The sequence below is a fragment of the Pinus tabuliformis genome, chromosome X, assembly GCF_031772625.1.
Source record: "Pinus tabuliformis cultivar Carrire ecotype Pingquan chromosome X, CPIR1, whole genome shotgun sequence".
NCBI lineage: Eukaryota > Viridiplantae > Streptophyta > Pinopsida > Pinales > Pinaceae > Pinus > Pinus tabuliformis.
Window position 1 is genome coordinate 1,460,059,916 of NC_142308.1, and position 21,630 is coordinate 1,460,081,545.

The window sequence follows — 21,630 nt, forward strand, 5'->3', positions numbered from 1 at the left end:
GGGAGCTTGGAGAGTGTTGAATTTTTGCTGGAGTAGTCATCTTGGAGGCTTGGAGTTAGAGTTGGAGCTATTTTGGAGATAGTTTGGAGTTGTCAATGGAGTTGGCATCTTCAAGAGGAGGCTAAGGAAGCTAATTTGCATTTCCAGGTAAAGATTTTTACTTGAAAATTCCTCATTTGATTGTTGTCCATGTATTAAATTTTTTAATGTGTTCTAAACTTCTAACTTTTATCATTTATCTTATCAAATCTCTAGTTCTATGCTATCAAATTTTGTAGGCTACATGTGCATTTGTTTTCGTAAATTTAGGTTTGGTTTTCCATGTTTCTTAACTGCAAATTTTTTTTAAATGGCAGATTTCTTTGCAAATTTTAATTATTTCAATCCAACATGGCTCCAAAAGGCAAGGACAATGCAAGGGCTCATTATGATGTGATTGATGGAAAAATGGTATGCAAATTATGCCATAAACCTATTGGAGGTGGGGGTATTCTCAGATTGAAACAACACTTGGCTAGGGTAAGAGGCCAAGTAAAGCCATGTGATGCACCAAATGAAGTGTTAGGTCCTATTAAGGCAGAATACCTTTCCAAGCTTGAAAAGTTTCATGAGGATAAGGCTAGGGAGAAGGTCGTCCAAGATGACATTGCAAGGAAGAGGGAATTAGTAGAAGCCATGAAAGAGAGTGGGTATGATGATTATGAGATTCAAGAATCCTATTCTATCCCTTCCACCAATGACCCCTTTCACTATGTTCATCCTTCTTTTGGCCAACTATCAAAAGGAACAAAGAGAACAAACATTCAGAGTTATTTCTCATCCTCTGCCAACATTGCCTCTTCTAATCCCACTTCCTCCAAGCCAAATCGTCAACCCGCTTTGGATCAACATTGGAAAAAACAATACAAAGAAACTTCTCATCAATACATCGCTAGATGGTGGTATGATGCAGATATACCATTTAAAGTTGCTCGCTCATCTTATTACCAAGCTACATGGAACTTTGTTATCGCTGCAAGAAAGGGCTTCAAAGTCCCTAGTATGCATGACTTGAGGGGAGCTCTTTTGCAAAAAGAGATTTCTTCCATTGATGAGTATTTGGCTAGGTATAAAGATTCATGGATCAAAATAGGTTGTTCCATAATGTTAGATGGATGGACCAATGGAAAGAACCGCATGATCATTAATTTCCTTATTTCTTGCCATCAAGGAACCATGTTTTTGAGATCAGTTGATGCATCTGATAAGGTGAAGGATGCAAACCTTTTATTTGAGCTTTTGGATGACATTATTCAAGAAGTTGGGGTGCAAAATGTTGTGCAGGTCGTCACCGATAATGCCTCAAACTATGTTCCTGCTAGAAAGATGCTTGGGTCCAAATATAGGAATATATTTTGGACTCCATGTGCTACACATTGCATAGACCTCATGCTTGAGGACATAGGCAAAGTGGAGTGGGTAAAAAACACTGTAGAGCATGCCAAGTGAATTACAAAATACATTTACAACCACTCATGGGTATTGAACCTAATGAGGAAAAACATTGGGGGCAAAAAGCTTGTTAGGCCTGCAATTACAAGATTTGCAACTCACTTCCTCACATTGCAATGTCTCAATGCTCAACATAAAAACCTGCAAAAATGTTTTCTTCAGATAATTGGACTGAAACTCGGTGGGCTCATAGACAGGATGGCAAAGACACCAAAAAGAAAGTGTTTGACAATTATTTTTGGAAAAGATCTGCAAAGCTTGTGAAAATTATCGAGCACCTTGTTAAGGTGCTAAGGATGGTGGATGGGGAAAATTTGGCCATGCGCTACATTTATGAGGCTATGGATCAGGCAAAGGAGCAGATACGGACAGCATACAAGGACAGGTTAGCAAAATATGGTCGTATATGGGATATCATTGATAACAGATGGAACAATCAACTCCATCGTCCTATACATGTAGCTGGGTATTTTTTGAACCCAAAGTATCATTATAAAACTCGACTAGGAGATCTGCGGAATGGGGAGGTCAGAGCTGGATTGATTGATTGCTTGGAGCGCATGGTCCTTAGCCATGCAGACCAATTGGAAATACATAGACAACTTACTCTTTTCAATACAGCAGCTGGTACCTTTGGCAAAAACTTAGCAAAGATGGCAAGAGATGTGGATCAACCAGGTAAGCAATTCGAATTTCCAATTTGTTTTTCTTTTCAAGTTAAATTGTTTACAAATTTACAATTCAAATTATCTATAAATACTTGTAATTTGTAAATAAGTAATGAAATGAACTTTGTAAATAAGTAATGAAATGAACTAAGTTACTAATTAACGTATTTTTCTTTGCAACACATTGGTGGAAGTCATTTGGCAGCCAATGTCCTCAATTACAAAAGTTTGCAATTAGAGTCCACAGCCAAACTTGCAGTGCTTCAGGTTGTGAGCGCAATTGGTCTGTTTTTGAGCGCATACACACGAAGAAGAGAAACCGTTTGGAACAAAAAATGGTTAAATGATCTTGTCTTCATGCAATACAACATGTTGTAGCATTTTTTGGTTTTGGTAAGTTAAAATAAATTAGTCCAAAAAATGAAAATATTTTCAAAAAAATGTTAAGCTAGGATATGGCCAAAAAGAATACTGAATAAAAATGTTAGGAAATGTTTTGATAAATATGTCCATATCAAAGAAAATGTTAGAATAGATGCCCTAAAAAATGAAGGCAAAAATAAAATGTTAAGTTAGAGAAAAAAGCAAAAAGCATAGACTCTGAAAGTGTGCAAGTCCAAGTGTCACTATTTTTTACTTTATTATGCAAAATAATGGTTGTGCAGCTTGTCATAAATGCCACAACCCATGATAGTAAAATAGTTTAATCTTGACTAGTTCATGCTTTAAATTTCATGTTTATAGTTAGAGAATAAATATCTAGCCAAACTATTTAATCTTGGCAGATCAATAGTTGGGTAGAGAATAATAAGGAGCTCATTAATTTAATCTGAGCCCTTGGATGTTATAAAGTTAGAATTAGATAGTTTGATTTTCAAAAGAAAAAGGAAAGAAAAGGGTCTACTAGCCTAAATGCACCCAATTAAGTGATGAAAAAATGTTAGGATAAGTAAAGGGTAGGTAAAATAAAGGTTGCAGAAGTACAAAGTTGATTGAAGCATAAGCACATTTATCATGCTTAATCCAATATTTCAGTGTGCGAAAGAAGTTATGGAAGTGAAAAGATGTTCACAAGTTGATTTGGTTAACTTCCCCTCATTTCATTTCATCCCCCACTATATACTTACTAATTTCCTCATTATCCCATCATTTCCTAAGAAAATACCCTTTCCCTTCATTTTCACCCTTGCCACACATTTTTCTAGCAGTTTACCCTCCAAACTTATTCCCCTACACGAAAACCCCTTTTTCCTCGTGTGAAACCCTTTTCCATTGAAAAATTCACCTAAAAACCCATAAAAACCCCTTATCTTAACTTTTATTCCCCCCTCCGCTTTATTTAACTTTAACTCCGCCACTCATATTTTTCCCGACAAAACCCTTTTAACCTATAAATACCCCTTTAGCCTAAGTTTTGTTTCACCACGCATTATTTAACTTTAACTCCGCAAATTAACATTTTCCCGATATAAGACCTTTTAACCCACCCTTGGTGTGGTTAATAAACCCCCCGCCACTTTTAACCCTGGTCCCACTGTATTGAACCCGCACATTATACTTTTAACCCCGCTTCATTCATTAATTAATTACAGTTAAATGTAATTAATCCCCCCGGGCCTCGCTAATCTCTGCCTGATTCACTTCCGTGCAACTTCACAACACGATAGCCGTTAGATCTTTCACCCCCAGATCTAACGGCGCACATCCATATCACGTGCTCCCTATCTCTGACCTTTACCAGCCCAAAGGCACGCGAGATTCGTGGTTTTGCTCAGGCCACTTGCAGTTACATGGCAGCTTTATTTTAACTCGTGTGCTCTTCAAAAAATACCACCGTTCACTCAAAAACGGTGTGATGGCCTCCAAAACCACCTCCTCACGTAGGCCAAAACCATCCACTATTCACGTATCGAATTTCACGCCAAATTTTAAACTTTACCCGTTAAAACGCCGAAGACCCTCATTTTCGCTCGTTTACACAGTGAAATTTGCCTAATACTTCCTACGCCACCCTAAGCATCTGCAATCCAATTTCACTCTGATTACCTTCGAAACACTGCCAGGACTCCGTCCACAAACCTCTCACCTCAAATAAAGCAATTTATCACCTCCCTATCAACCTATGTTTTTCTTAACAACTGTTGTATTTTGCAGGGGATTAGAAGACCAGGGGACTGGGTAAATAGTTTTGATACTAGTCACAAAACTTGTTTACTCCAAGATTCACAAGGAAATGAATTCAAAAGCCTTTATTCAGAAGAAAAAGACAATTATCACAGAGCAGAAGGAAACATTTACACAGTAAATGTTAAAACAGAAAATTTACACTGTAAATGACTAAACAAAGGAGGCAGATAAAGAAATACAAGTCAAAGACAAACATATGAAAGTGTATCAAACGAAAGGTCATCATTAAATATGACATCCAACGTGAAAATCAAACAGCATTCAGCTTTTGGAGGAACAATCAACCAGCTTCAACAATTTTCAGTTTTTCAGTGATAGTCACCAATAGCGCAGCATCAAAATAGTGCCAGATCAACTAGCTGTCTTTATTTTGATTTTAAAATGATCTATTTTTGTAAAAACAGTTTAGGATATTTTCTGAGTTCTACTGTTGTATAAATAACTCTCTTCACAAGTTATGAAGAAGAGTAGCACCCTTGAAGAAGGGTTGCACCCTTGAAGAAGAGCGGCACCCTTGAAAAAGGGTTGCACCCTTGATGAAGCATTTCTAAACATTTGATGTACTTGGCTTTTCGGGAACCTTAATACAAAGCAAAGGATTCTGAATTCTATTTTACACAGTTTGTGTTTCCTGTAAGTTTTTCCAGTATTACTCATTATGTTTTTCCTCATATTCTTATGTCTTACAAAGATAACCAGGTAGGAATAATTGTGTTTCAATCTATTCCTATAAGCTTCTGAAGTGAATCTATAAATAGAATGAATTAATGAACTGTATGTTTAATTAATTCCCTCTGAATCAATAAATTATCAGCATCTTTTGTAAGCTTAAGCATATTCTCTTAAACCTTCTGAATATAGGTCAGAGGTTTTCATACTTATGATTATTTAATTTTCAGTTTGAAAATTGTGATAATCATATTATTTATTGGTTTTTGCTCACCACCATACAAGCTATTTCACTGTGTGAAATTTTATAGCAGCCCTCTGCTTTGGTATTAATATTATTCAAAAGGTTAGGCATTACAATGTTACATCTGTTTCATTCATTGGTCCTCCAAATTAAAACAAAACCCCCAAAACAATTATCTTAGATGCTCTAGCATGATAGCTGACCATTATCATCTCAAAGGTACAACATCAATCTGGCGTCGTTGTCGGGGATTCGAATTCCATTAAGTTTTCCTGGGGCAACGATATTCATTCTATTCCTTTAAGGTGATTAAAGGTCTAGAAAGGTTAAAATCCTTCACTTGGCGACTCCACTAGCCCAAACTGGCACCTTTTAAGCACACCAGATCTCATTCAGAATCTGACTTAGTTAATCCTCTGTCAGATCCTGAAAAAATTCTAAGAAAAGCCAGTTCTAAAAGGAGACATCAACCATCTTCTTCTTCCTCTTCAACCTTGCAGTCTGAAGATTTAGTATCATTTGATCCTTTTAGTAATATTCCATCTGATCCTGATTGGACACAAATACCTCCTAGGGTTTCTGAACTATTAGATAGGGGAGTTGATTTAGATTCAGCTTTCCTCATTCATTCTTTTGAAACGCATCAAGAACCCCCACTACCACCAGGATCACCTAAAACTGAGTTTGACTTGGGTGTTCATTTACCTGAATACAAACCCACAGATTTCATATCCCCTACCACTTATTCATTTCCTTCCACTTCTGAACGACCTAAAGCTTCTACTTCTGAACAACCTGAAGAGACCCTCTCTGTATATTCAAATCCACTCTTTGAAACAAAAGAGGGTATTCATTCACAGGTCCCAAAGTTAGTTCTTAAGACTCCTTTAAAGTTATTCAGGAGATCCCCTCCTTCTTCACCTCCACATAGTCACACACCCCCTCAATCACCTTCTTCTACCTCTTCTTCATCTTCTTCTTCTTCATCCACACAAACACCTCATACACCACCTTCTACTATGGCATTCCAACCTATTGTACAGGCTAGATATGCAGCTTTAGTCTTACTTGCTAACCTCGATGCATTCCCAACTAGGTACTTGAAATACCTTCCCAAGTATAATGGAGAAACTGGTCCCTCGGTTGAGGACCATCTTCAAGCTTTTCTAGACTTTGCAAACAACATGAATATCGAACAAGAAAATGTTTACATGAGATTGTTTGTACAGTCACTTGAAGGAAATGTAAGAATCTGGTTTAGGCAATTACCTGTAAATTCCATTAGAAATTGGGAAGAGCTTACAAACATATTTAAAAATCAATGGGGTGTAAAGAAAGATCCTCTTTACTTTCTGACTGAGTTTGAAGAACTTAAAAGAAACTTTGGTGACCCTGTATCAGATTTGATCAAAAGGTTCAATAAACATTATCATAAGATGCCCCTGATTGTAAACCCCTTGTAGCAGCAAGTCTAGGTTTTCTAAAGCTTTTGACGATGATTTTGCTGTAATGCTAAGAGAGAGAACTTCAAGAACTCTTGAAGATATGCAAACAAATGCTATAGAGGTGGAAGCAAATAGGGTTGCTTCGACTTCTTTGAAAGCTAAAAAGGAAAAGGCCCAAAGAAAACTCAAATCTATTCAAGAGGCCTCTAGTTCCTCTAGTTCTTCTAAGGCTAAAACAGAAGACTCTAAAATAGATGAAATAACTTCTCTTCTTAGAAATATATCTAATAGAATTTCCAAGATTAAGACTCAACCTAGGACAGTTCAACAAACAGTTACTAGACCCCAAAATCAAAATCAAGGTCAATATAAAAGGAATCCACAATTACAAATTCTTCAAAGACCTAGTAGTGATCAGCGGGTTCCCACTCCTCTACTGATAGATGACCAACAACCTGATGAAAATACTATGACTATTAGTGAAGATATCAATAACATGGATACTTCTAATCAAACAGTTATTATTCCTCTCTCACAACAAAATCAGGTTCAAGAAGATCAAGAATCCTCATAGGTTTCTAAATACCATGCCTTCTCTGAGTTTTTAATTGCAAAGTTGAACAAGAGATATGATGTTAGGCCTAGATCTGGCCCTGGAAGACCTCCTAAGGAGACTCCAATAATTGAACCTCGTACCAAAGTTGTTGAAACTCAAACAACTGTTATTCGACCATTATATCAGTCAACTGGCACTGCTCAAAATGATAAAAATGCTTTGACTACATTTAATGTTGAAAAAGAGTTAGAAAGAGTTAAAATCCCACTTCCACTTTCAGAACTTTCCAAAAACCCTAGGTATAAAAATCAAGTCTCCAAATGGATACAAAACACCTCGGTTGTTAGTCTACAAGATGAAAAACCAGCAGTTGTTTTTGGTCCTAGCTCAGATATGATAGATGAAATAGTGCCTCCTTTCTATGTAAATCTTAAGACAAATGATTACATGTTATATAATTGTATGCTTGATTCTGGAGCATCACATAACCTCATGCCAAAAACTATCATGGACAATTTGAAACTTGACATAACTAGATCCTGTCATGACTTGTACACCTTTGATTCTAAAAGGGTGCCCTGCTTAGGATTGATTATGGATTTAGTAGTCACCCTTGCCCAAATTCCAGTGAAAAGTGTAGTGCTTGATATAGTTGTCACAGATATTCCTCCCAAATTTGGAATGCTCCTTTCTAGGTCTTGTTGTGCTAAATTAGGGGGAACTCTTCAGATGGATATGTCTTATGTCACTATTCCAGTTTATGGGGGAGAACAACTAAGGTTATATAGAGAGGTAAGATTTGTGCACATTGTTTGCAAAACAGATCAGTCAAAGAACCATCCCATTTATGCAATTGATCAAGATTTTGGTTGCTTTCAACTCTCTTCAAACCAAATACATGAAACTCAAGTTAAAATAGAAGATGTAATTGAAAGTCCTGTACCAAATCAAACTGATGTATGGAAACTATTTTTTTATGGTTCTTGTACAAAAGATGGAGCAGGAGCTGAAAAACCAAGAACAAAATATTAAAGAACAAAAAAAAAAATCACCCAATCATGCAAACTTGACTTCGAAGTTACAAATAATGTGGTTGAATATGAAGCTTTCCTTTTGGGACTGCAATTAGCCAAAAGCTTAAAGGTTCAAAACTTAAGTGTTTTTACTGATTCAGAACTTATTGTCAAATAAGTGAGAAATATTTGCCAGACTAAGCATCCTAGACTTAGGTCTTATCAAAATGAAGTTTGGGATTCAGTTGAAAACTTCTTTGATGCTTTTAATTTGACTTATATTCCAAGAAATCATAATATTCATGCAGATGCCTTAGCTGTTTCTGCTAGTTCATTTAAAATTCCTGATCAGACCAATGTACTCTATCAAATACAAGTCAAGTACAGACCATCCATCCCAGACAATCTAAAACACTGGCAGATATTTGAAGATGATGAACATTTGAAATCTTTTCTGCAGGTTATAGATGAATTTTCAGTTCTACAAATTGATGAAGATAGAACAAAAATAAATGAAAATACAAATGGAAATGATACTTCAAATTTCAATTCAAAAATTGTTGATCATGACATTATTCAATTGTCTAACAATTTTATTCCCAAATGCCTCATTCTTTTAGAGAAATTGTTTGATCAAAATGATGTCCTCCGAAACCCTCAATCCATATCTTCACAAGATGACATAAAAGAAATTAATATTGGAACAAATGATGATATTAAAAACATCAAAAACTGTGCATCTCTAGATCCTAAGATCAAAGCTCAATATCTTAAGTTACTTCAAAATTATAAGGATGTTTTTGCATGGACCTATGCTAATCTAAAAACCTATGATACTTCATTAATACAGCATAAGATTCCTTTAAAGCCAGAAGCAGTTCCTTATCAACAGAAACTTAGGAGGATCAATCCAGCTCTTCTACCAACTATAGAAAAGGAAATTAAGAAAATGCTAGATGCCCAAATCATTCTCCCTCTTAGATATTCTAATTGGGTTGCAAATTTAGTTCCTGTTAGAAAGAAGAATGGAGAAATTAGACTCTGTGTGGACTTTAGAAATTTGAACAAAGCATCATTAAAGGATAACTATCCTTTGCCCAAAATGGATCAGTTACTTCAAATGGTTTCAGGAGCACAAAGACTTTCTATGCTTGATGGTTTTTCAAGCTATAATCAGGTAAATGTTGATTCAGCAGACAGAGAGAAGACAACCTTTACTACACCCTCGGGTACATTCATGTATGCTAGAATGCCATTTGGCTTATCCAATGCTAGAGCAACATTTCAGAGAGCTATGGATGTAGCTTTTGTGGGTCAGGTAAATAAATTTATGGTCATTTATCTTGATGACATAACTGTTTTTTCTAAATCTAATCAGAAAAATCTAAAGCACTTGATGAAGGTGTTTGACAGATGTAGAAAATTCGGAATATCATTGAATCCTAAAAACTATCTGTTTGCTATCAAAGAAGGAAAACTGTTGGACCGTATAATTTCAAAAGAAGGAGTGGTGATTGATCCTGAGCGTGTGTCTGCCATTGAAACATTGACCTTACCTAGAAACAAGAAGGAGATTCAAGCTTTTCTAGGCAAGATTAATTTTTTAAGGAGATTCATCCCAAATTATGCTGAGATTGTAAAAGATATAACTGACATGCTCCGAAAGGATCATGAAGTTAAATGGACTGTCTCTTCCAGGCATGCATTTGATCAAATCAAGAAAGCTATCTCTGAAGCTCCCACCTTGGCTAGCCCTGATTACACTAAACCATTCAGTATCTTTTCCTTTGCCTCAGAAACAACCCTTGTTGTTGTTCTACTACAAAAGAATGAAGATTCCCATGACCAACCCATAGCCTTTTTCAGTAAGGTTATGAGAGATGTCGAGCTTAAGTATGACATAATTGAGAAGCAAGCCTATGCCCTTATTCAAGCCCTGAAATCATTCAGGATGTATGTCCTACATTCTCCTATTACTGCTTATGTTCCTAACAGTGCTATGAAAATCATTTAACTCAACCAGACACTGATGGAAAGAGAGGTAGATGGATCACTCAAATACTGGAGTTTGATCTAACTATCAAAACTACAAAGCTAGTAAAAGGCCAAGGATTAGCTAAGCTTCTAGCTGAATCCAACTGTAAAGTGCTCAGAATCAATTCTGTTTTAGAGATACAAGGGAAGAATCCACAAGAACCTTCTCAAACTTCAGATGGGAAGAATCCACAAGAACCTTCTCAAACTTTAGATGGGAAGAATCCACAAGAACCTTCTCAAACTTCAGATAAGAAGAATACACAAGAACCTTCTATCCTTGCAGAAGGGGAGAATCCACAAGAACCTTCCCTTCATCCTGAAGAAAAGAATCCATAAGAACCTTTACCTTCAGATCAGATCCGCCCTTTATACATTGATGACAAATTTCTGTTGTCAGATTGGTACCAATACATTGTAAATTTCTTGATCCATTTTAAATGTCCAGCATCATTCTCCAAAAGCCAGTGTAAAACTCTCAAACTGAAAGCAGTCAAGTACTATATCATAAATGCAAATTTGTACTGGAAAGACCCACTAAATATTTTGTTATTATGTTTAACAGAATCAGAAACTGAAGGAATCATTGACCAGTTTCATACAGGATTTTGTGGAGGACATTATGCTTGGAGAGCAACAACATATAAGATATTAAGGGGAGGATTTTATTGGCCAACATTGTTCTTACAAGTAGGAGCAAAGGTCAGAGGTTGTGTTCCTTGTCAAATGTTTGTTGGTAAGCAAAAATTAGCAGCTCTTCCACTGGTTCCATCAATAGTCTCAAAACCTTTTCTCCAATGGGGATTAGATTTTGTTGGAGAGATTCATCCCACTTCAAGTAATCAACATAGATGGATCCTCACTGCAACAGACTACTTCACTAAATGGGTGGAAGCAATTCCAGTGAGAAATGCTACTGATTCAGTAGTAATCAAATTTATTGAAGAGAACATCTTATCTAGATTTGGTTGCCCAACTCAAATTGTCACTGATAATGCAGCAGCTTTTTCTAGTGTTAAAATGATTGAGTTTTGCCAGAAATATCAGATTCTGTTACATCATTCAACTCCATATTACCCACAAGGTAATGGCCTTGCAGAATCCTCCAACAAAAGTCTCGTAAAGGTAATCAAAAGGACTCTAGCAGATCATAAAAAGAGTTGGGACTCTCATTTAATTTATGCAGTCTGGGCAAACAGAATTATTCCAAAGAGATCTACTGGAAAAACTCCGTTCCAGTTAGTTTATGGGAAAAATGCAATCTTCCCTACCAATTTGGCCTTCCTTGTTTTAAAATTCCTACAGGATTCAACAGATGAACCTGATGATTTTTCAAGGAGAATAAATCATATTATTGAACTAAATGAAAACAGAGATGAAGTTCAATATAAATTGAAAAAGTATCAGAATAAGATGAAGAGCCTGTTTGACAGAAAAGCCAGGGAAAGGGACTTCAAGGAAGGTAATTTAGTTCTAAGATGGGATTCCAGGAGAGAAGAAAAAGGAAAACATGGCAAGTTTGACAATCTGTTGTTTGGGCCTTTAGAAATTGTTGAAGTGAAGGGAAACAACACTTTTGTGCTACAAAATCTTGAGGGGATATATTCCACTTATCCTGTAAATGGAAGGTTTCTCAAACATTACATTCAATACTGAGAAGTTGAAGTAGATTTCATTACTACCATTATAAAAGCTCCAGTTTCTTTCACCCCGCATTATTTAACTTTAACTCTGCAAATTAACATTTTCCAAATATAAGACCTTTTAACCCACCCTTGGTGCGGTTAATAAACCCCCGCCGCTTTTAACCCTAGTCCCACTGTATTGAACCGATGCATTATACTTTTAACCCCGCTTCATTCATTAATTAATTACAGTTAAATGTAATTAACCCCCCCGGGCCCCGCTCAACTCCGCCTGATTCACTTCCGTGCAACTTCACTGCGCTATAGCCGTTAGATCTTTCACCCCCAGATCTAACAACACGCATCTATATTGCGCGCTCTTGATCTCCAACCTTTACCAGCCCGAGAGCACGCGAGATTTGTGGTTTTGCTCGGGCTCCTTGCGGTTACGTGGTAGCTTTACGTTAACTCGCATGTTCTTCAAAAAATACCACCCTTCATTCAAAAGCGATGCGATGGCCTCCGAAACTGCCTCCCCGCATAGGTCGAAACCATCCACTGTTCACTTATCAAATTCCACGCCAAATTTTAAACTTCACTCGTTAAAACGCCGAAGACCCTCGTTTTTGCCCGTTTACACAGTGAAACTTGCCTAACCCTTCCTGCGCCACCTTGAGCATCTGCAACCCAATTTCACTCCGATTACCTTCCAAACACTGCCAGGACTCTGTCCACAGACCTCTCAGCTCAAATAAAACCATTTATCACCTCCCTGTCAGCCTGTGTTTTTCTTAACAACTGTTGTATTTTGCAGGTGATTAGAAGACCAGGAGACTGGATAAACAGTTTTGATACTAGTCACAAAACTTGTTTACTCCAAGATTCACAAGGAAATGAATTCAAAAGCCTTTATTCAGAAGAAAAAGACAATTATCACAGAGCAGAAGGAAACATTTACACAGTAAATGTTAAAACAGACAATTTACACAGTAAATGACTAAACAGAGGAGGCAGATAAAGAAATACAAGTCAAAGACAAACAGATGAAAGTGTATCAGATGAAAGGTCATAAGTAAATATGACATCCAGCGTGAAAATCAAACAACATTCAGCTTTTGGAGGAACAATCAGCCAGCTTCAACAATTTTCAGTTTTTTCAGTTATAGTCACCAACAGCGTAGCATCAAAATAATGCCAGATCAACTAGCAGTCTTTATTTTGATTTTAAAATAATCTATTTTTGTAAAAACAGTTTAGGATATTTTCTTAGTTCTATTGTTGTATAAATAACTCTCTTAACGAGTTATTAGGGATTGCACCCTCGAAGAAGAGTGGCACCCTTGAAGAAGGGTTGCACCCTTGATGAAGAATTTCTAAACATTTGATGTACTTCGCTTTTATGGAACCTTAATACAAAGCAAAGGATTCTGAATTTTGTTTTACATAGTTTGTGTTTCCTGTAAGTTTTTCCAGTATTACTCATTATGTTTTTTTTCATATTCTTATGTCTTACAAAGATAACCAGGTAGGAATAATTGTGTTTCAATCTATTCCTATAAGCTTCTGCAGTGATAATCTATAAAGAGAATGAATTAATGGACTGTATGTTTAATTAATTCCCTTCGAATCAATAAATCATCGGCATCTTTTGTAAGCTTAAGCATATTCTCTTAAACCTTCTGAACATAGGTCAGAGGTTTTCATACTTATGATTATTTAATTTTCAATTTGAAAATTGTGATAATCATATTATTTCTTTGTTTCTGCTCACCACCATACAAGTTATTTCACAGTGTGAAATTTTATAGCAGCCCTCTACTTTGGTATTAATATTATTCAAAAGGTTAGGCATTACAGCGTTACATCTGTTTCATTCATTGGTCCTCCAAATTAAAACAAAACCCCCAAAACAATTATCTTAGATGCTCTGGCATGATAGCTGGCCATTATCATCTCAGAGGTACAACACAACCTTCGACTAAGGAGGAACCAAATGATGAACAAAACAACTGATCTAGATCCCATTGTGTTAGACGATATTGATCCAACATTAAAATGGGTGGAGGAGACTGAAGATCCCATGTTTGATGTTGATTTTGATATTTACATGGCATTGGATGAAGTAGATTTGGTGGCGCCATCGGAACTAGGATTAGTAACAGCATAAATGAAAGGCAAACAACCAATGGAAGGCACTAGTCATGCAGCTCGACCAACTCGTGCTTCCATTAGGTCCACTTCAACTATTATTGGTGGTGTTGCTACTGAGGTTGCAGATGAGGCTGAGGCATCCTTAGACTCTGGTCCAGATGATGTCTATGTGGCTCTTGCTGATGATAATGATCATGTGTCTAGTTGTGGTGATGAATTTGATGACTTATCATGTGTAGACTCTAGAGTCTAGAGTCAAGACTTGTAGTCTTGTAGTAGGCCAATGGCCTCATAGCTTGTAGCATTGTTTTTGGACTTTATAAGCCATTTAGAGCCTCATTGCTTATGTATTTTGTTGATTGTATGTATTGAACTCGGTGCCATTGTGATATATTCACCTTTACATGGTATATAAATGAGCAAACTTTGCATATTTTGTCTCTATCGGGTTGGAATCATGGTTTTAAATCTTAAAAATAGTTTTTCATTAAAAGTTAATTATTTAATGTCTTTTTTTAAAACCGGTTCGTTTAGACCTAACCAATCCTAGTACCGGTTCAAAACCTGGTTCATTATAGGTGGACCGGTCCAGTCACTAGTTCCGATTTTTAAAACATTGTGATGGACGCATCATGTACTACCGTATTCCCTATGCTAGGAAGTTTGATATTGATCTGAGATCAATGGAGACTAACTTTGGGTCAATGGAGAGTGGTATGATACACTCTCAATCATTTCTTCTTCATTATTTCTTCATGGTTCAACAGAGCATAGCAGAGCAGGGATGACAGGGATGGTACAGATTGTCAGATGGTTTGGCAGGTGGAGTTCTCCCTAGTTGAGAGGGAGTGTTAAATTTGGCAATTAGGGCCAAACTCCACCTTGGACAGCTCATATGATGGAGATGATTTTTGTTGGATTCCTCTTTCCGAGAGGTATAGGGTTGATCTAAAGATCATCTCATTCTAACATGTATAAACGGAATTATGAATTTATTTCTTCTATGGACAAATTGTCAAGGTCGACCAGCAATCTAATGTAGGCTCAAGAAGCCCAAAAGGCATGTCTCTTCACCCTCAATGTTGTGTATATATAGAGGAGTCATCTTCCTCATTTGGTCACTCATCATCACTCATCTTTCTCTCTCCTCTCCTCACTGGTTCATACAGTAAACAGGAGCAGTTCTTCTTCTCTATGCGTTGACTTGGGTTGACTAAAATTGCAGGCCGAAATTTCAGATCTGTTTTTGGGCTATTACAAGAACGTTGACCAGCGTTGACTAAGGGTCAAACTTCATCTTTTGACTGCGTTTTTCAGGCAAGAAATTCGTTTTTCTTAGGCTGCAGCTCCTGGCACAAAAATTGAGGTATTTGCAGCTGTTTGACCAGCATTGACTGCAGAAGTTGACTGTGCGGCGACCAAGTTTGACCGATTTCTTCAAGACTGCTTTGGCCTGATTTGGACTGTTTTTGGAGGCCGAATTGACCGGGTATGACCGAGCTGATTTGGAGGAGTAATTCTGCTGATTTGTCAGCGTTGACTTTCTGGTTAGGGCATCCTGTTGACTGCAGTTTGACTGGACAGATTTCACTGTGTTTGGGCAAGAATATTTTGTATATTGTACTCTCTCTCTCTGCTGAACTTTTGAAGAATAATAAGAAGATTTGATCAAAGGGTTTTCCCCACACATTGGGGTTTTTCCCTGGCATCCGCCAAATATTGTGTCCTCTTGTATTGCCTTGTCTTCTGGTTATTGTTTATGTTCTATCTGCATTTACTATTGAGGTTAATGTGATTGTTAAATTGGAAATCGATATTGGGCTAATAAGAAAATTGAAATAAATTGCTCTTAAGCATATAGAACATACCATTGTCATCTAAAATTAACACTCGTCCAATAATAACGCCATATTTAATATGCTATGACTAAGGTCTAAAAGCAATAAAGAATACAAAAAATGAATGCAACATTCACACACACATACACATATATCAAACTTTCAAAAGTGCTTGGCATGTACCCTACTACCCAGTTCAATGCACCATAATGATATTAATCAAAAAGAAATTTGTCCATTAGTAGATGAACCAGAGCTGCATAGCAAAAGCCCTTTGGACGCGCCTAATCAATATTAAACCTATTACATATAAACAAAACATAACAAGTTTTCATTAAGATAATCAACCCTTTCCATCCTACAAACTCGAAATTTAAAGGACGCCCAGTTAATTGAGCAAGAGAAAAAAGACAATACACCCATAATGATCAACAGAAACCCACTATCAGACCATCCAACATCTTTGTCAGTATTGTCTTTTTTAAGCAAAGACATTCTTCAAACCCAAATAGCAATACTGTCAAATGACCAACATCCTACTACATGACAAGCAATAGTTTTGAACAGCTAAAAAAAATAGAAGAACTAGGCAGAATGCATTCATGGATAAGAAATCAACAGGAATTCATTGCAAATAACACCCATGAAAAGCAATAAGTGCATTGGACTAATAAATAACCATCTTTCCCAGAAATATCTTTAGGTGGTCAAAACTGAATCCCAAGCCAGTGTACATCAGCATAAACGAACTGTAGACCAAGGAAGTCATGTCATACTATCTTGAATATATTTATAATTTTTGTTCCAGCAAAATAAGTCAAAAAACCCAAACAAATATTTATGTCTGTTGGTAACCATCAACTCACCTTCTATAAAGTTGTATGACTTCATAGTAGCGATATTTCACTTCCTCCTCTAACATTTGATCCTTCTGCCCCATCCTATCTATCTAGACACGCAAAAAACATTCCAATTCGAGATTCACATTCAGAAAATAGCCTTCCTTGATAAATGCCACTGTATAATTGGTTAATTTTATCGTGAGAAGCAGATAGGAGAAAAAGAAATAAATATTCATAGGTTAGAGATACCAAGCATGCACGCACCCCATACAATTTAATATTTACAACCTAGAAATAAGAAAATTATTTTAAACCTAACAAATAATGTACAAACTGATAGAAATGAATGAATTACTGAAATATATCTGCATAAAATCATTCGCCAATTTGTAATTTTTTATTTAGCAACCCCCACGGTTATCAATAGGCATACATTTGCAAGATCAACATACCACTAAAGCACATACACTGCCCTCGATAGCCCCAGCATGCCAAAATTGGTCCCCTGTTAGCCGTGCAAGTTCAATTGCTGTAGAATAATGGGCATTTGCGTCAACTGGTGAACCAGCCAAAAGACAATAGTCTCCAATTGTCTTTTGTGCCCGTCCAAGCCTCCGTTTCTTTGCTTTGATCACCTACAAAGTTACCATTCGTCTTCAAAACAGCTTTGTAAAACATAAATCAACAAATGCAGCAATATTGGCATAACAGATCCATATCTTGGCACATTCCTCCCGTGACGTTTAACTCCACCCTTCTACATCAAACTTTGAATTATATCAGGACATAGATATTTTCGAAACGTGAGATTATCCGAAAACAAACCTCTTCTGAGCTTAGACTAGCATTAGAATCCAATGGAGTCTTGAGAATGGTGCCCGCAGATTCTGCATGCAGGACCCATTTTTCAAAATCCATCAATAAAGAAGCTGCTAGATCCTGCATCAATGTCTGCATGTGAAATTCCAATGTTTTCCAATCTGTAGGTGGGAACATAATTAAATGCTGCCGCCTTTTGTCATCTCCTTCCAGCTGCTTGAGCATAACCATGACCCCGTTAGAATTTCACTGTTAAAAATGCATGAATTAACATAATAGAGATGAATGATTATCTCAGATCCACTTTTTATTCTTGCATTCGGACTTAAAATCCAACTTTTTTGTATACTGCGACTGATCAAATAAAAAAATTGCAATTTAGTTTATCTTGGTACACTGCTCATCAAGAGGTAAAACAAAAAAAGAGAATGAAATTGAAATAATGTGTGTTGCATTTGGCCTGATTAAGAAGAAGTCTATTGTGCAAAGGATTGTTGTTCTTTCTTCGTTTTATACAGCATTTTGATAGGTGATGATTGCAAGTGTGTCTTCTTGCTTGCTGTGGATATTTTATCTGCCCTTTTTTCTGAATAAACTTCTTCTCTGTATGAATCTTTCAGTGCAAAGAATTCCTTTTAAAACCAGGGCATAGTCGCTGGCAAATCGCTTACTCCAGAAGGCTGCCATATCTTATGCTCGAGCCGAACTGCAACATGTACATAACAATATTCTTATATAACAGAGGGACTGCAACTAAATCTAGCTTATGCCTTGGGGCCACAACACTTATATAATAGCAAGTTCGCTTCCAGTGAATATCGGATTCCTTAAGCTTGAATGCGAAGTTTTTGGTTTCCGCATGCCTTAAGCAAGCAATCATTATGGACGAGGTTCAATAAAGAAGCAGGGAACGAATGTGCCGATTTAAATCGGCCTGTGCTGTTTACCTTTTTTTATTACTTCCATTACTATCAAGTGTAATCTATGTTAAACTCCAGGCATCACTGACTGCTTAATTCAATCTAAATTTTTAATTCATTCAATTCTACAGCCACCGTGCAATGATTTGAAAGGATAAACTTAAATTGTCTCACAAGCTGTGGTCTAGCGGTAACCGGGTCCACTTACCAACAAGGTTTGAGTCCCAGCGGGCATTCCCTCCCAATAAAGGGCTGTGTTAAAGCAGAAAAGGTATTTATGTTTGCATGGTTGTTGTGCCCATTGTACATTATACAGAATTTCATGGCCCTTCATCTATAAACAGAGATGTTTGACTAAGGAAAAAAAGTTACTTTTTCAAAATTAGAAAAGATCAAGATATGCATACCTGCAAATCGCTAGGATGGAATGCAAAGCATCTCGTAATCAAAGCAAGTGGATAAGCTTTGCAAATCGTCATAAACTGATCGTGAACGATCCCCAAATCCGGCGACGACGGGCAGTGGCACAAACCTATAACTCCGAGAATCTTCCGATGAGCTTGAAAATCCTCCCAGGGGCTTGGCTGAGCTCCTCCAACCATGAACTTGAACCTCAGGCTCCCTGTGTCCCATGGCTGGTGAGCAAAAGGACTCTTTTGATGCTCCGTATAGAAAGAACTTATATTTGAGAGATCGACTTTGGTGTGCCGTACAACCATGGACACATAATCCCTCATGTGACTGCCCGGAATGTGACCAACGGGAAGCACTACAATGCGAATCGTGCAACCTCCTTCTATGCTTACATCTGGCTCCATTGTCTCAAAATCATACACCTTAAAAAAACCTAACCCTAGCCTGTTCAAGATAATGTCAATAACTCCAATATTGCATAATTCATTCAATTATTTGTAACTCTGTGTAAATTTCATCTCCAATTATTTTTGGAATTTATGAAAACAGTAACAACATGGAATAGAATCCGTGCATTTCCATTCATGTCCATGGCTATGGCTCCACAGTAACTAAATGGACGTCATATCGATCCCCGAAACACTCGAAATGCAGCAGAGAATGTAATTGACATAACGACAATTACCGTAGAAATGAATGTTTTAGATCGAGCCTGATGAAAGATCCAATCGTCTATGGCTATGATGTTTTGTGCAAGTCTCAATTCATGCTGTTTGCCGTCAGAACCCTCCCAGAACTCTTCTGGCACTCTGTAAACTTCAAATTGTATATTTTCATTTCGTCGGCATGGTCGTAATTAAGACAGAACGTGTCCTTTTCTCGGCGTAGCAAGCACCTTTTAACGAATAAAATGTTTTTAAGAAATAAAAATTTATGCTGTTGGTTTATATGAAGCGGATGGAATAATGGTCTGTTATGTTTTTTTGTAGTTTTGTGTTAATTTTTGTAAGGGACATTTAGTTTCGAGTTATGAATTTAATTTTTTTGTAAGGGATATATTAGCTCTATGTGGGGTTCAAAGAGGAGAGATTTGGAGAACTCAAACTCTTTATTAGTATATTTGATTTAAATTATTAGTATAGCTTTGTAATTAGTTTTTAGATCAATTATATTGGTAATGTTTAGTATATTTACTTTAAATTATTAATATATTTTTGTAATTAATTTTCAGATAAATTATATTATTAAATTAGATACCATTTTGAGATTTAACTATGTTAAGTAAGTCATTCATGTATGATCATTTCTATGAGAGGTAGTCGTAACTGACTAATTTCTCATGATTTTTTAATAGTCCATTTAGCACTCATTACATCGGGTCATGTATGACCATTTCCATGAGAGGTAGTCGTAACTGACTAATTTCTCAAGATTTTTGAATAGTCCACTTAGCACTCATTGCATCGGGTGAAGAAGTGGGATTGAAACTAGTGAAATGAATCACATAGTATCAATCATCACTTCCAAGGCTTGCACCAAGTAACCAGAACTTCCCAGGAGGTCACCCATCCCAGATCGCCTCTGGCTCAAGCACACTTAATTGTGGAGTTTTCCCCACAATCAAGCCCACTGAGCTTGCTACCCCATTTGTAAAACCTTAGCAAGTATTGTGCCTCATGAACCATTCAAGTAGAGTTCCCTTCACTCTTTTGAATTTAAGTATTAAGGAGTTTTCGCAGTGCATTATATTAGATATCATTTTGGGATTCAACTGCGTTAAGTAAGTCATTCATGTATGACCATTTCCATGAGAGGTAGTCGTAACTGACTAATTTCTCATGATTTTTTAATAGTCCACTTAGCACTCATTGCATTGGGTGATGCTCACATGGGTGAAGAAGTGGGATTGAAACTAGTGAAATGAATCACATAGCGTCAATCATCACTTCTGGGGCTTGCACCCAGTAACCAGGACTTCCCGGGAGATCACCCATCCCAGATCGCCTCTGGCTCAAACGCGCTTAATTGTGGAGTTTTCCCCACAATCAAGCCCACTTAGCTTGCTACCCCATCTGCAAAACCTTAGCAAGTATTGTGCCTCATGAACAATTCAAAAGAGGCAAGGGAACTCTACTTGAATGGTTCATGAGGCACAATACTTGCTAAGGTTTTGCAGATGGGGTAGCAAGTTAAGTGGGCTTGATTGTGGGGAAAACTCCACAATTAAGCGCGCTTGAGCCAGAGGCGATCTGGGATGGTTGACCTCCCGGGAAGTCCTGGTTACCGAATGCAAACCCCGGAAGTGATGATTGACGCTATGTGATTCATTTCACTAGTTTCAATCCCACTTCTTCACCCCTGTGAGCATCACCCAATGCAATGAGTGCTAAGTGGACTATTCAAAAATCATGAGAAATTAGTTAGTTATTAATGTCTGATGGTCAAAGTTTAGAACCTATTAATAAGGTTCCTAAAGAACTTACTAATGAACCTCATTAGTAAGTTTGAAACTTCCGTGATTTATCCAAAAACTAGTTAAAAAATAAATATGGATCACAAAAGTGATTAAATATTAATATATTTTTTATTTTTATAAAATATATTATATTTTTTCATATTTTTATAAAATAAAAAGATAAAGTAATTTGTACATTATATTTTTTTGTTTTCAAAATAATTTTTATAGAAAATTATTATTTTAAATACTTGGTTAA

At 36.7% G+C, this 21,630-nt stretch overlaps 1 protein-coding gene across 2 annotated transcripts in view; it reads right to left on the reverse strand.

Moving 5' to 3' along the window:
* The window catches only part of TRS120 (transport protein TRS120), a 230,816-nt gene extending 211,007 nt beyond the window's left edge, over positions 1–19,809 (reverse strand). Inside the window, exons 1-4 of one of the 2 annotated variants that reach the window (XM_089450070.1) lie at positions 18,910–19,809; positions 17,589–17,795; positions 17,216–17,398; positions 16,788–16,870 (exon numbers count right to left, since the gene is read on the reverse strand). In XM_089450070.1, the coding sequence (XP_089306196.1) occupies positions 16,788–16,870; positions 17,216–17,398; positions 17,589–17,795; positions 18,910–19,320 (884 nt within the window). In that variant the 5' untranslated portion in view covers positions 19,321–19,809. The remainder of the gene's footprint in view (positions 1–16,787; positions 16,871–17,215; positions 17,399–17,588; positions 17,796–18,909) is intronic. The other variant, XM_089450071.1, reaches the window with a different exon arrangement.
* Positions 19,810–21,630: the final 1,821 nt, after the last annotated feature.